Below are 15,960 nucleotides of genomic sequence, written 5' to 3'. Positions count from 1 at the left end.
TGCACAGCATCTGTGACTTAATTGCGATGCATTGATATGTATGTCACAAAACATATGGGCTACCTTATAAAGTTACGGTTATCTAGAATCATCACTTTTTAATCCCCATGCCCAGCCTCCTCTGCTTATAAACAGTATTTCATGTCAGAGTATGTGCCTATGTGCTAGAAGACATTTTGCCAGGAAGTTAAGCATCTTCAGAGGCTGATGCATTGTTGTAAATACAGTAATTGATTCAAGAGTGCCAATTCTATCCATACATTTAGTAATTAGTACTAAATGTCTCACCAGGGAACAGGGGCTACATTATGAAGCAAATTGTGACTGGTGTTTTCCTTTTAAAAGATTAGAAGACCTAAAAATTTGATGGTGGTAAAACACAAGAAGATGAGGGCATGTGCCTGTCTTTAATTATTATACATATGTGGAGAGAGATGCATACAGTCTGACCACATACAAAAATAAAAATTTTTTTCTTTACTGCTTTGAGTGGTTAGAAAACACGTGGTGCCAGAGTGTACGGTAGAAGGAGCATCATGATCATAGTTTTTTTTTGATGCAAGCTATTAATAGATTAACATTACTGGGTGCAGTGAACTAGGGAAAGAAAGTGGGGATGAGGAGTAATACATTGCCCTGGTGCATAAGGGAAGATTTAATCAACTTCATTCCCATAAAATTTTCTTAGCCACCTTTGGAATACACTTTAAATTTTACTGTAGGGAAAAAAATAAAAATTGAAGCTCTTTTTCTTTTCCTTTTCTGATCTTCTTCGTGCCATATGTGTAGTACTGTATGCACAGTAGCATGGTGTAACTTATATAAGTGTTTAGATTCTATATTGCTAGCACATAAGTCCACCCTATAGCAGTTATCTGCATGGTATTTTGGCTTTTCTCTGACATGCTTCTCTACCTTGATTGTCTGTGTTCCCATTTTCTAAGAGAGAAATGTATGTTATTTAATGTTGGCAAAATGTATGTTGCGTCCATGTTAGGTATTTGTTGCATTATTGGCTTTTTATGTTAACTTCCTACTTGTAAGAGCTTGTGGAGGGAAAACTGAAATAAATAAAAACTTAGCTTTTTCAGAGCCTTGTACCCATATGAATCTTAAAAGCTTGTTTTATTATATGGATTCTTAGTACTACAGAAAATAGATTTGGCTATAAACATAATTTATGCTTTAAAGCGATGTACCCTTGTACGTATTTTTGAATAACAGTTTTCCCACTAGAATGGGAAAGGCTTTTGAAAGCAGTGTTTAATCAGTGCACATTTGCTCAGTTTGTTTCTTGTAAGCTTTTGAAAGCAGCCTTTAAAAGGTCTAATGCGTAAATTCCTCTGAGCATTGTGGGTGCGTGTTGTTCAAAGCCAATATACCTGAGTACCTGAAGCTCCAGAAATGGGAATTAGAATGTGCTGAGAACAGTAAATACAGGACTGTTCAGGTAAACTGTTCTGGTTAGGAAATCTGTTGAAATATTAAATGTGTTTAATGTTTATAGTGTAAAATGAAGAGCAAAAGTAGGTGTGGTGGGCATACAGTATGAGAGCATGCCTGTGACTTGTGGTCATAGCTGTGTGTTGCCATGTTCTGCCCTCAGCTGGAGCACCTGCTGTGCACCTGTGCTTGCGCAGGATTCTCCGAAGCAAATCCTTGTCTCTGTCGTGTCCTCTCGCATGCCTGCCCTGTCCTCTGTAGGTTCTGCCGCTCTGTCCGCCACGGGCTAATTCTTTCCTTTCCCTTCTCTAACTGTCTAGAGCCTAGAAGAAGAGATAACGTCCATTTTATTTAGCCAAGAAGGCTTTCGCTCCGGCCCGGCCCGGCCCTTCGCCGCAGCCCGCGCGGGGCCAGCAGAGGGCGCTGCGGGGGAAGAGACCGAGACCGGCTCCGACACCGCCGCCTCGGCATCGGGCCCGGGCCCGGGCCCGGCCCAGCCCGACCCGCCGACGCCCCAGGTGCCTTCCCCGTCTTAAATAAACTTAAACATGCCGGGGGGCTGCACCCCGCTGCCCTCGCACCCGGGGCGGCAAGCTGCTCGCTCCCCGGGGGTTGCGGAGGAGATCCAGCTGAGGAGCTTCGTGCTCCCCTCGCTGCGCATCAGAAGCAGCAGTGGGCTGGTGTTTGAGCATCGCCAGGCATGCCGGCCTGCAATGTAGGCGCTGTGCTCGGTGAACAGCTGTACAAGCTAGGATTAAGTCACAGATGGTGTGTTGATTTTGTGTTCCTGCTGCCTGAACTCGAATTTACATTTCTAAAAATACATGAGATCAAAAAACTGCGTAACGGTGAGCTTTCAGGTATATCCATCATAAATCATTTTGCTGTGGAATAAATACTAATACAGTTGCCTTAATCTCATCATTTGAATCCTAATGGGATCATCTTGGTAGTCACATACTGCTATTTTGACAACATACAAGCTTCAACAGTCTCCCTCCCAAAGATGAACAATTAATAAAATCTTACAGTAAAGGTTTTTTTTTTGTGTGTTGATGATAAACCGATAGTGGAATGCAGCTTTTTTTATTTATTTATTTTGACTTACCCATAATATTATAATATTACTTATTCCTAATTTAAGAGGAAATTCTTTACGCAGAGGGTGGTGAGGCCCTGGCACAGGCTGCCCTGAGAAGCTGTGGATGCCCCATCCCTGGAGGTGTTCAAGGCCAGGCTGGATGGGGCCCTGGGCAGCCTGGTCTGGTGGGAGGTGTCCCTGCCCGTGGCAGGGGGTTGGAACTGGAACTGGGTGGTCTTTAAGGTCCCTTCCAACCTGAGCTGTTCTATGATTCTAATTCCAAATTCAACTGAGATAAGTAATGGCCTCAATAGCATCACTGACCTGTGCATTCATACTTTTATTTTTCAGTCTTTCATAATTAAATTCTTATCCCAATTAATAACATCCATAATTCTTACCTACTTTTGAGTGATATATTTCAATGAAGTAGAAGGAAAGGGGCATAGTTCTGTGTGAGTCTTACAGTGAGTACACAGTACCTGTCTAGTGTCATGTATATATGTTCCTAAAGCTTGCTTGGAGAATGTTATGCTATTGAAAGGGGTTATGCATTGATTTTTGTCCTCTGATTGCTTTTTGTTTCACAGAGACATGCTTCCAGAACAGAAGGGCCTTGCACTGGAGTCAGCAATGCTGATAAGGTTCTACTGATTTTTCCATAGTTAAATTTGGCTCTAACTCTTAAAATCCATCTTCATTCTTTCCTTCCTTTTTCAGCTAACCATCACAACCATCTTTTGTCTTCTATATGACATGAACCAGCCATCAGCTTATTTTGTTTCCGTCATTTTCATTTATTCATATGTTCTACTTTTGTTTTTCCTCATCCATGTTTTTTGTGCAGAGTTCACATGAGACTCTGGACATAGTGGAGGAGAAGAAGCAGGCAGAGGTTGGGATAGAAGAAACACTAGTCATAGACGAAACCGACAAAGGGAAAATGCAAGTTGCAGCTGATGCTGGGGAAACGTGTAAGGTGGAGCACCTATCAAAAAAGGACTCTTCTTCATTGCCATCATATAGTAGCAGCAGCAGTAGTAGTGAGAGTGAGGATGAAGAGGTGGGAGAATACCAACCACATCATAGGGCAATTGAGGAAGTCATCAGGGAAGAACAGGAAGAAGAAGATGTGAAAAGCAGAGAACTTGAAGAAAAAATACAGCACGTGGAAGCCGCACCACAAGGCAGTAAGCTAACTGTACCAGTTGAGAGCACACAAGTTACAGCTGAAGATTCGTTCCAGGAAAACACAATTATCATACCTACAGAAGAAAAGAATTTGTCAGAGGAAGTTAAGGAAGACTTAAGTGAAGAAAAGGAGGAAGAACAGCTCAAACTCAATGGAGACGTGTCTCATGTTGACATTGATGTTGCACCACAAATAATTTGTTGTTCTGAGGTAAATGGTAGAACAGTTTGACGACTAGATTAAGCAGAGATATTTCTTTGGATGAAAATGTACCTGCCTTTCTTCTTCTCCTATTCTTCCAGCTCTTCTGGCATCCAACAAGATTCAGATCATTTGGAAGGGGAAACCACTGATGAGCAGTGAAACTGTCTCGTTCAGTTATGGTTTCTGGCTTTTTGCTATAACTGGGTGAGAATCACCAGTAAAGCAAACCTTTTGAAGACTGCCATCTCCTTTTTATCTCCCCATTATTTTATATACATATACATAACATATTACTTATGTTTCTAATGTTTTAAGTCCTGTCTTGTCTATTTGTCAATTGTTTTTGACACTTTGATGATGTGTAATTGTTATTGGAAAATTATTGGCAGTTTTTGTTCTTTTTCTTAACTCATTATTTGCTGCTTTTCTTATCTTTGTTTCCTTTTGAAGAAATGTTACAAATTTATAGACTAGACTTAGTATATATATATGTGTGTGTATATATGTGTATTCATATATATCTCGCGATCTTACTGTGGAGTCTTATAGTGCAGTAGATTTTTAGGGAAGCATGGGTTGGTTACAGTCACAATCAGCTGTTTTAAGCCAACAAGGGTTGAATGGTTCATTATTGCGTAAACTTCATAAAGAATTAGAAGAGAAAAAATGAAGTGCAGGAATGCATGTCTTTGTAAAGTGGACATGATCCTCTGCTGAATTTTTTGAACAGTTGGATATTTTTTTCCTACTTGTCTTACAGTAGTGACTTTTTGTTCAATTAAACCCAAACAACTTTTTCTTTTGTTGTATTCTGCTTGCAGAGTTCCAGGTGTTCTGATTAACGATATGAAAAAATAAGTTTACCAGATCTTTAGAAGCAGGCACCCATGTTTCCTAAAGCATAGCCTATTTGGAGGGAGAGCAAAAGGGCCTCTGTGTGTGCAAGAGTATTTGAGGGAGGGAAAGGATTTTTTTTCCACTAGGATTTCCCCTGCTGAAAATCCAATTGTAAAATTTGTTTTTCTGTTCCAGAAGTAGTGCACATTCAAAAAGTTAGTTTTGCATTATTCTTGGAATTTGTTGGACTTATTTGCAATTTGACTAAGTAATTCTACTATAAATATCATTAATCTTAGAAATATCTATCTGAACTAGCTATCAGTTTCTTATTTGATGGAACTTTACACAAACTAAGATTCTTCCTACTGATGCTCTTGTATACATTTTAAATACCTATGTTGAAACTTGGTTTTAGCAATTGCCTTCTGTGATATTTTCTGTTGGTGAAACACAGAACTTTGGCAAAGCTTGTTAGGAGACGGTTTTTTCCTATTGTGGATGTGTGTAGGTAGAGGGCTGGTTTATTAGTCATCATTTCATGGTGCTTATTACATGCTTTTCAACTGGAGAAAACAGTCCAATACTTATCTTATTCTTATGCTTTTCATGTGGCTTTGATTTTACTTTCTAGTTCCACTTAAACTTTCCTCTTATGTCTTTTGAGTTGATTGTCTGTTTCTTGCACCATAGCCTCCAGTAGTGAAAACGGAGATGGTAACCATTTCAGATGCCACACAGAGAACTGAAATCTCCACAAAAGAAGTTCCGATTGTTCAAACAGAAACTAAAACTATCACATATGAATCTCCACAGGTACAGTGGCAGGGTGATTTGTTATATTAAAGTTGGGCTTTATTCCAATAATTTGTAGCCCCAAATGTATAACGTCCAAGAAATGCTTTTCAAAAACCTATACTTCTTCTAGCAGCTAAGATTATACTTTGGCTATGAATTAGTTAAGTGAAATGTGTATAGACAAAGCAATATTACTCCTAAAGTTCTGAAAGTCGTTTTTGATAAAAATAACTTAGTTGCTGCAAATATATAGGTCGTATTTAGGTTTGGAAACTTGGTTAAAATATCTCATTAAAGCACTTAACTTTGATAATAAATTTTCCGCAAGAATGTACTGTAACAGTTTACTGAGTCTATGTGACGTTGTTACTTGCATGACTTCTACTTAAATTTCAGTTCTAACTTTTCCATTTGAACTAAATAATGTGTTCAGTAATAAGAAAACTTGCTTTGACTCCTATGAAAACATAGCTTTTAAATACCAAAATACAAAAATGCTATTTTTCATCTTACAGTTTGATGGCAGTGCTGATGGCAGTGCTGGTGTGTTGCTGAGTGCACAGACAATTACATCAGAGTCAATTTCTACTACCACAACTACACACATCACCAAGGTAAAATGGATAATCTCTCTGAAGTTTTTTTTAATTAAAAAAAAGCAAAAAATTCCAAGTCTTGCATGAAATCTCTGATACCTATATGTCTGCTAAATTACTGAAGAAAGCTGACTTCAAGTGGATTGGATTAATTCTAGGTACATGTGAAAGTTGATTTTTCTGCATACAGTTTTTGAGCAGAAAACCCTTAATGAATAAACAGGAATATCTGGGAACAGGACAGGAAAAGGTAGAAAATGTGATTAGTTTTTTCGTCTTTCATGTTGGTCTTATTTCTGTGCTTGGCAAGGAGAACATACCTATATTTTTTGTTTCGGTTCTGTCATCGCTTGCTGGTATCTTAGAGAATCTTTGTTAACATTGCTGATGTGCCTGAGGTCCACAGGAGCCCTGCTTATGGCGTCTCTTATAAGGATGTACTGAAACAATGTTTTCTCAGACTCTGTGTCGACCTTCCTTTGTGCCCTTAGGTTTAGAATGTGTTTAAAAACTGATCATACCACTACATTACTTTCCAAGCATATTTTAGTGCTGAAGTACGTGCTCTGCATTCCATGCTTGAAAAGAAAAGGAAAACTCAGTGTTATCAGGGCATCACATCTATTTCGGTCTCATGTGATGTTTAATGCCAGAGTATGTTAGAACTACTAAAGTGTTGTTTTTATTCATCGTTTATGTAAATATCAAATTTTTGGAGTGCCCCCACAACAAAGTTTCCAGCTCTTGTCTTTAAACTTTTAACATACTTTTTTCAAGGTTACAGAAAGCACTGTTTACAGTGAAGCAAAAGGGAAGAAGGAAATGTAAAGTGTTAGTTTGGGATTTTTTTCTTCCCAAGACAAGATGTTTCACATTATCAGAGAATGGAACAATAACCTGTTGCTGACTGTATAAATTAAGCAACCAGATATACCTAATATTGAAAGTTGTGTTCATGGAATAACACTAGATGGATGATGTTGGAAATTTATCAGATGAAAGCTGCATAAAATAAAATCAGCTCTGAATTTACAATGAGTATGTTTCTTTAGATGGAATAGCAACCAGGTCCTTTTCAGTCTCTTGATCCCTTTTTCATTCATTAAGTCATCACTGTTTTAGGAAAAATCTTTATTCAAAAAATAGTGATATCATGGATATAAATTCTTTTTAAATAGAAATTTCCATGTCAAGTCCACATGTGAATGCTTCTTTTTGGAGGGAAACATTAAAGAAAATAGCTTCGTTCTTGTCTTCTCAAATATGATGGCGATGACCATAACACAGTAGATCCTTATATTTTTGTAGACTGCTTATTGTCGATCAACAGGCTTTGTGAGCTTTCTAAATGAACTTCATATTTTACATCCCAAACTGTTTGTTTTTGATAAAGGTGCCTGTCAAAATAGTTCTAATTTTCAAATGGTGTTCTTGACGGGCTTATATTGTATCTTTTCTAATAAAGGCCAGTGGATCTTGAGAAGTACTTTTTTTTTTTCTTTTATGCAGACTCATTTAAAACAAAACAAAAAAACCAGCCACCATACAATTTTATATCTGTGAAAATTTTTCTGTGTGCTAAAATTAGAGTGAGAAGTTAAGAAACAAAGCATTAAATTATTTCCATCAACAATGTGAAATATGTTGAAAACTTGACACTATGGTATGTGAGTTGAGGAGAAAAAAAAAAGGATTGTGCTTGTATTTGGTGGTATGGTATTACTTAGTGAGTATTATTCATTAGAAGCCCATGCTGGATAGATTGAAATCAAAGACAAGAATTTTCCTTGTTGCCAGATTTATATCGTGGAAGAGCCTGGAATTCCTGTTGGTCTGCATATCAAGATCTGTTCAAACTTGGGCTCCAATAACAGAAGAAATTCTCCATTACTTGTTTTTTAATCAAGCTTTTTTTTTTAACAATTGCTAGACTGTGACTAACTGCATAACTGAAAAAGGATGACTTGGCACCAAGATTACTTACTACTAACTGTAGTCCAGTGACAGAGAAATTTACTTGCTTCAGTGCCGTACCGGAAAGCTTATGGCCATATAAAATAATTACACAAAGTTGTTTTCTTGTGTTTTTTTTTGTGCCATCTGTAGATGGTAAAAGGTGGGGTATCAGAAACAAGAATTGAGAAGCGAATTGTCATTACTGGAGATGGAGACATTGACCATGATGAGGTGAGTATGTAAGTTGTTAATACTTACAATGTGTTATCAATAGTCCAATGAGTTATAGAAGATTTTTCAAAAACCTGCATTAGGACAAAGGTGGAGAACAGAAGGATGTAGAAAGATCCTGAGACTGTTAATTTCAGCAAATCTGTTAAAGTACGCTATTTAGCGAATAGAGCCTTTAGAGTAAAACTGAGAGTTATAAGAATTTTTAACTTTGCATTATAAACCATGTGAATAGATTTCTTACTAGTTTTACAGGGACTGCTTATTTTGGAAGAGACTCACCTAGTTTAGTGCTGCTTTTGCCATTTGGGAGGAAAAGGATTACTAAATCAATTTTGATACGTTAATCTAGACAGATGGGAGTCTCTACTGCTTTGTGTCAGCAACATCTAAATGCAGAGTTCGTCTTGACTGAAAACTTTGAAATGTGTTAAGACAAAAACTGATTGAATGTGAAAAATAGTTTTTGACTTGTATTTACAGAATTCTATACAACAAAAATAATTGTTGATCTGCTGTAATCTTACATTAGTACCTTTTGATCTCTATCAGCACCAAGGCAGTTATATTTTGATACCTTCGCAACAAAGGTTAAAATTACTTCTATCTGCCCAATTAAGAAAGGTGAATTCAAGAAGTACACAGAAAAAACATTAAGAAAGTGCTATTACCTATTCTTTGTAGTGATGATCACACTTTTTTTTAATCTAAGAAACTATAGTGACAAAGTCAATCAACAGTCACTGCATAATATAAATGGAAAAGCCTACCTTACACATAAAGATGCAGTGAATCCAATTCTAACTTTATGGAAGCTACACAACTCAACAAGGTTTAATTTAGCTTCTTAGTGTAATATAGTGAGAGCTTTCAGGGAATTTAATTTCAGATTTTGATCTACTGCTAGAAAGTGGTTCTTGAAAAGTTCAATCTCTTCTTGAAACTTATAATTAAATGACAAGGTTGTTCAGCATTAGGCATGGCCCTTGTCTGCCTTTACATATGTTCAATGCACTTGGGACATCAGAAAAGGTCACATAATACCTTTAGCGTATAAGACCGTTCTCCAAGTCCTTCTTTGTTTTGAGATAAATGGTTAGTGAAGTAGAAAATGAAATTATTATTTAAAAAAAAAAATCACTGAAGTTCAAAGCAGTGAGCAGCTCTTAACAGATTTAAGAAAATTCTACCACAACTTCATTTGATATGGAGCTCTACAGAAGCACAAACGATATGATGGGTGTTCACTCTTGTCTTTTTGCTCCCTACATCGCTAAAACAGTTTTCAATAGGAGAAAAATATTTTAATTTTGAATTTCAGAATTCAATGCTTTTAATGTGTAATTTAGAGATTAGAAACCTCTGTTTTTTCATTGTTAATCATTTGATGATCAACACTGGTTATTAAGTCTCAATAGCCACTTTCTTTTAAATCCTCACTTATACTAAATAGCTTACATTTGGCCCGTTATAGCATTCAAACCAATAAAAAATATTAGAATTAGTACATGAGTAAACACCAGTATTGTACCAATGCATACGATGTGTTCCCTTGTACGTGTTTCCTTAGTAGGACATCCTTGTTTTGTCTTTATTTGTCAAATCTGTTGCAGAAATTCTAATTCTTCCAGTATAAAGTACTTTTTGTCTTCTGGGGTAAGCTAGAAAAGTTACAGGGTGACTTTAAGGTTATTTGCTACTTTGGAAATTTGGGTACCTTTTTGAAGCCTTTCTTAAAGTGTCATGGTTTTTGGTTTTCTGTTTCTTGTGTTTTTTTCTAAGCCCTCTCAAGCTCAGGAACTTAGACTTCTGAATATTTATTATCCGAATTGCCAATGCTACACACCTATTCCTTGGCCCTTTATTAATGCCCTTTTTCTGTTGTTGATTTACATAATTTAAATATGGTTGCAGGCCCTGGCACAGGCAATCAAAGAAGCCAAAGAACAACACCCTGACATGTCTGTCACAAGAGTAGTGGTGCACAAAGAAACCGAACTTGCTGAGGAAGATGAAGACTAAAATCAAAAACTAAAAAACATCCTCAAGCAAATATTTCAGGTAAACTTATGTAATGATAAACTTATGCTACTTTTTCTATCTATATTTTCTGTTACATTCTGTAATAAAAGGCTTAGAAAAATATGGGGGGATCTTTGGTATATGTTATCACAAAATAATGAATTGAAATAGGCACTAATAGAAGATTATTAGTGTTGAGTAGTAACAGAATTGGTAATAGAAGATTTCTAGGTTCTTATTTCAGATGGAAAATTATTGTACGTTCTTTAGTTTTAGAACAATTGGGTTTCTATCTGAACACTTTTTTGTTGATAAAGGTCCAAAAAAAAGTCCCATTATTACTGAAAATCAACAGTCTGTTCCATATGCAGCCATCCAGTGGTATAAAACTAAAAGCTAAGCTTAAACAGGGAAAATGCGTTTTTCATTATTGATGTTTGACATACATGAAAAAACAACACTAGGAGATTGATGGTAAGGATAATTTAACATATCTTTAGATTCATTAAAAATAAAGATTAAAAAAAGACTCAAAACAGGTGGTTTGGGATGTGTCTAAGCATGAATGAAATCAATATAGAAACTTTCTTTACTGATGAATGTAATACTTGTCATTACTAATAATTGTACTTTTATTGGATGTTTTATGAGTTTTATTATATTAAAGAATTTACTTTAGGAAACAAAAATTAAATACGAAGTACTACCTGAAATTTATTTCTACTTGAGCAGTATAATCCAGGCCTTGACCATTTAGTAACCTCAAACTATTACCAAAAATCTGTGACAGTCAGTATAAACTGTAATGGCCCAGGTCAGAATTGTTTAAAAAAAAAGTATATATTTTTATTTAAAAAAAAGTTTGCTGTGTTGATTGACAGAATCCACAGTGCCACAAAACAGCTCAGAATTTAGATATTCAGAAGGAAACAATATTTTCGTTGCTACTAGTAACATTTCTAGGAACAGTAATTTTTAAAGTACTGCTGTTCTTGAAGTATTCACCAGAAAGATCACAAAGAACACTGAATAAAGTGCTGTCATACTGGATATAGGCTAATGTGAAGCCCGGTATCAGCTTTGGTGTTTAAAGTTTCAGGTTTCTTCAGCTTGTCATACTAGCTAATGTCCTGAAACTGAAGCTTCAGTATTTTCAAACTTGATTGGTTTGTTGACTGTAGATTCAGCTTCAAGGAAAAAATATTGATTGGAAAGGTTAAATAACAATAGGAGAGATTTAAAAATAAGTAAAGTTTCGAACAGTGATGTTTTAAACCTTCTTTTTGGAGACCTCTCTTTCTACTGATGAATCTCAGTATTTGGCTGCCAGAGGTATTATTGGCTGCTATCAAGTGGGCAAACTCTGTCAGTGTAGGGTTTGAAGTAAAAGAAAATATCTGAAGAAATGAAAATCATCTTTATCATGAAGTAAAAGAAAATTATCTTGTATTTTTTTACAGCAGTTAGTTTTCTCGATTCTTATTTCCTCAGTAATGTGTAGAATGGTTGCAGCCCCTCCGGGTCCTTCGCGTGCAGGCGTACCCTAAGTATTGAATGAGAGGGTTCCAGTTGCCTTTCTTGGCCTCACACAGATTGTGCTAGAATGAGGAGTGTTTACTTTGATAATTCATAAATTACCTTTTGGTTGGCTCTCCTTTGAGAGCTTGCTGAGAAACTGGAGTCTTTAAGTCAGAATGGAGCTAAGTTTGAGCTGCCCTCTGAAAATTTCTTCAGTGTTAGTCAGGTTATTGTGTGTTTGAAAAAGGAAGGAATAAGTTTTGCTCGTAACTTACACAAACCAAAACCAATATGGATCAGATTTGGAAGTGCTAGGTCAACACTCCTTCTCCTGGATGTTAATGTTATAAACTGGAAATAACAAAGGGCTGTCTTTTGGTGGAGGTAGCAGAGTTCTGACATTTTAAAAATATATTTTCAAAAGTTGCAGGCACTCTCAGACAACTTCAGCTGTCAGTAACTTAAAACACAGTGCTGTACCTCCAACCCTTTGTTTGCATGTGCTGTATACATAAAAGCGATTTAGACAGGAAAGATTTATTTTATAAAGCATTGGGCTGAAGGGCCACAGAACTGGTGCGTGTGTGTAGTGGAATTTGTTGGGGGGGGTATAGGAGCATGTGTTTGTTTTGTTGATGTTTTTTGTTTGCTTTGAGGGTCAGGGAGATGTTTGCTTGTTGGGGAGGAGGGATGGGAACAAGTCATCAAAAATGAACTGTGCAGGAAGCTCTATGTTAACTTTTTTCCGATGTTCAACTGGATTTGTCTTGTAGCTTCGTTGCTTAGTGACACTGAAAACAGGTACAGCATGTATGCTCCAGATTTATTTTGAAAACACAGGAGAGGATGTGGACCTGCACTAACTGTGAGATAGGAATGTTACTTGTGCTCCAGAAGAGCTTGGAAAAATCCACACCACTTTTGAGACAGCTGTTAGTTTGTAGCAAAGGAGTATGCCCTTGTTTTAGGTAACTTCACTAGCCCCGTGGTACACAGCAACACTAAGCATGCACACTCCTACCATCCTTCTCATATTTTCAGGATTTACACATACGGATCTGAGGTAGAAAGCTGCACTTAGAAAGCAGAACAAATCGTTCTGATCTGTAAGGATTTGCTATTATAGTGTATGCTATCATTGAAATACTCATTTACGATTATTAAGCATGAATTTAAAGGTCTTGGGAGCAGAGGTTGCTTCTTTTGTTATATTTGTGCAGAACATGACAGTTTCTTCATGCTATCTCAGTCCAGAAAAGTATGTTTCGAATCAGTGTTCAGCATAATCTGTCCCATGTAAGTAATTGTAACATCTCTTTTGAAGGGACTCTGACATGGGGGGAAGAAAATCTTGCAGGTTTGCACCATGTTCCTACGTTAGTGACTAACTGCAAAATTGATTCTGTTCTTTCATCAAATATTCTATTACTTGGTTTAAAAAAAAAAAAAAAGGAAAATAATTCCATCTGAGGGTGTTTTGCTTTTTTTAGAAATATATACATTGTAGAATGGTGTTTGCAATATATTGGAAAGCGTCATTTTTGTCTGGGTTTGCTAATTGCTTTACGGTTCTTAAACTGAAATGCTTATGAGAAAGTGAAAGAGGACTAATATGAAGACATTTCACCATGTTACTCTTTTGAGATGTGGTGACTGAGCAATGCCTTTTATTTAAATGTTCAGGAACAAATTCAGTTGCCCAGATACAGGCCACGTGAAATGTCTTGAATATCTGTCTGCAGCATGGACCATCTGGAGACCTGTGCCCTCCTGTAGCACCAACCGAAAGCCATGTGTGCCTGTAGAAATGTCTCTAGACAGTTGTGTTTAGGCAATAGAAACGCACAATGAATCTGGATTATTTTTTTCTGAGGTGATGAAAGCTCTGCCCTGACCACAACTATGGCAATGTTTTTTATGTATCTTTGCTTTCCCTAATGAAAGGGAAAGATGCTGTACTCTGATTCTCAGGGATTATTAACTGAGCAATTACCTTCATTTCTTTTTATGTACTAGACTATGGATTAAAATGTTCAGTAAACTGTGCAGGAGGTGACTATTAAAACCATGAAAATTTTGGGGAGGGAAAAATATACTAAAGCAGGAAAAGCACTGAATTGCTGTTTACCTCAGAATTGAAGGAGACTTTAGTTCATACAACACTTTTTGTGAAATAACCCTCCCTCAAAATAACTGATATCGTTTAAAAAAAAAAAAAGTCTTCCTGAATCTGATGTGACATTCACACAGCATCTGCTATGAATGCTTATGTAATCTTCCCCCTCCGTTTTCTTCCAGAAATGAAAATGATACTGACCATGTTCATAACCATGAAGAACTGTGATCATTCCAAGTCATCACTACTCAACCGAATTCACGGAGCCTAGCAATGATGACCAGATGTTTAAGACTGAAATGCCAATACCAAACTCCATGTTAACATCTTTGGTCTATATTCCCTTACAATCTTTCTTGTTTATTTTTTTTATAACCACTTCTTAACAAACTTAGACTTTTTTTAAATGAAGTTTTAGAGGGTATGATCTTCTTTTTCACAAATATTTGCATTTTGGAAGTTGATTCTTGATTATATGAAAGTGAACACAAAAGAAGTCTGGAAAGCATTGTTCACTGGAGCAGGTAGTAATTGTGCAAAAAAGGGGATCTTAACTAATTTAGATATAGTGTTTTTTTCCAAATATTTCAAACGAAATCTTTCTGGAATAATTTACATTTTTTTCAGATTATTCAGGTAAATATATAGTATCACATAACAAAGATTTTTATAAAAATACAACATTTCCTAAAATTTGAAAAAAATATTTTTCTTTGGATAAATTTTATACTGATATCTCCTGTAACTCTCTCTGTTCTAAGGTTCTCCTCTCTGTGGGGCAGAGATGGTGTGGTAGTCTGTAGAGGAGGAGGAGTTACAAAGAAAATTCTTCTGACTGAGCACTGTGTTCTTTTTGCACTTTGGTGCCAATGCTCATCTTTTTGTAGACATTTTGCTGTCTGCAACATTCCAGATAAGGAAAGAAGGAATAACAAAATATCTTTCTCTTCTTCCAACAAGAGATGATCTAGGCAGCTTAAAACCTTAGTGCTTTTTTTTGTTACTGTGTCCAAACTTCAACACTTCCATTATTTGAACACACCTGTAGAATGCTTGCTTTGTATTAAACCTCACTGCCTACATGTTAGAACTGACATTTCTGCTATTGAGAAGGTATATGTTTCAGATGCTTTGTCTAATGGCTAATGCAGGTTTCTAGGATACTGAGTAAAAAGTGTGTGATAGATTCCATTCATAAAGTAATGAGACAGTACCATCATTTGAAACTGCCATTTGAGAATGAGAAAACCTGTTAATTATTTTGGATTTTACTTTTTTTGTTGTTCTTGGGGGGGTGGTTTGTTTTGGGGTTTGTTTTGGTTTGTTTGTTTTGTTTTTGTTTTGCTGTTGACTCTGTGTATAGTTAAAATGCCAAATTAGATTTATAGCAGCTTGAAGTTGTATTAAGTGTTATTTTTGCTTTCTGTAATTCTATTATAAAATAAAGTTGTTTATTCTCTGTATGACTATTGGCACTCAGACATAAATTTGGTAATATTTAAAATGAGCAAATCAGTTTTGAGAAATGCAATTGTAGAAGCCACAGAACCCTGAGAAGGGAGTAGGGAGTAGTACAGGTAGTCTCCAGGGTTACCTGAAGGGTGTCACAATTATCAATTGTCTTCTAATATATTAGTGTGGTTTTTAGGTGTCTTGCAATAAGCTTCCTGTTCTCTGTGGTTCAGAGAAGAAGAAATCTTAAAGACTCCAAAAAAAAGAAGATTTGGACAGGACTATGCAAGTTAAAATGCCCCAGTTGACAAGTCATTCTACTGAGTTCATTGAATTAGAGGTACTATGATTTTAAAGTAACAAATCATACTACCTTTCAGTACAATTTTTTTTCTCACTCATTTTATCAGTGATGTATTTTTGGTGCAGTTCTCAGTTTAGATTGCTGCCGTCTGTCAGCATGCTTGGTTAACAGAAATTCTTTTTAGTTCTGGCTTTGTATAATTTGGACACT

General features: G+C 36.3%; 1 protein-coding gene across 50 annotated transcripts in view; it reads left to right on the top strand.

Moving 5' to 3' along the window:
- Positions 1-15,457, top strand: part of EPB41L2 (erythrocyte membrane protein band 4.1 like 2) — a 109,315-nt gene extending 93,858 nt beyond the window's left edge. For 16 of the 50 annotated variants that reach the window (XM_040553742.1, XM_040553731.1, XM_040553721.1 and 13 more), the window contains 6 exons: positions 3,372-3,926; positions 5,451-5,573; positions 6,071-6,169; positions 8,258-8,338; positions 10,253-10,399; positions 14,177-15,457. In XM_040553742.1, coding sequence (XP_040409676.1) covers positions 3,372-3,926; positions 5,451-5,573; positions 6,071-6,169; positions 8,258-8,338; positions 10,253-10,360 — 966 coding nt within the window. In that variant the 3' untranslated portion in view covers positions 10,361-10,399; positions 14,177-15,457. Of the gene's footprint in view, positions 1-1,763; positions 1,962-3,114; positions 3,169-3,371; positions 3,927-5,450; positions 5,574-6,070; positions 6,170-8,257; positions 8,339-10,252; positions 10,400-14,176 lie in introns of all 50 variants that reach the window. The other 34 variants (XM_040553698.1, XM_040553711.1, XM_040553703.1 and 31 more) reach the window with 6 other exon arrangements.
- Positions 15,458-15,960: the final 503 nt, after the last annotated feature.

This window comes from Cygnus olor, chromosome 3, assembly GCF_009769625.2.
Source record: "Cygnus olor isolate bCygOlo1 chromosome 3, bCygOlo1.pri.v2, whole genome shotgun sequence".
Lineage (NCBI taxonomy): Eukaryota > Metazoa > Chordata > Aves > Anseriformes > Anatidae > Cygnus > Cygnus olor.
Note: the sequence above shows the minus strand (reverse complement) of the source record. Positions and strands in the feature narration are given on the sequence as shown.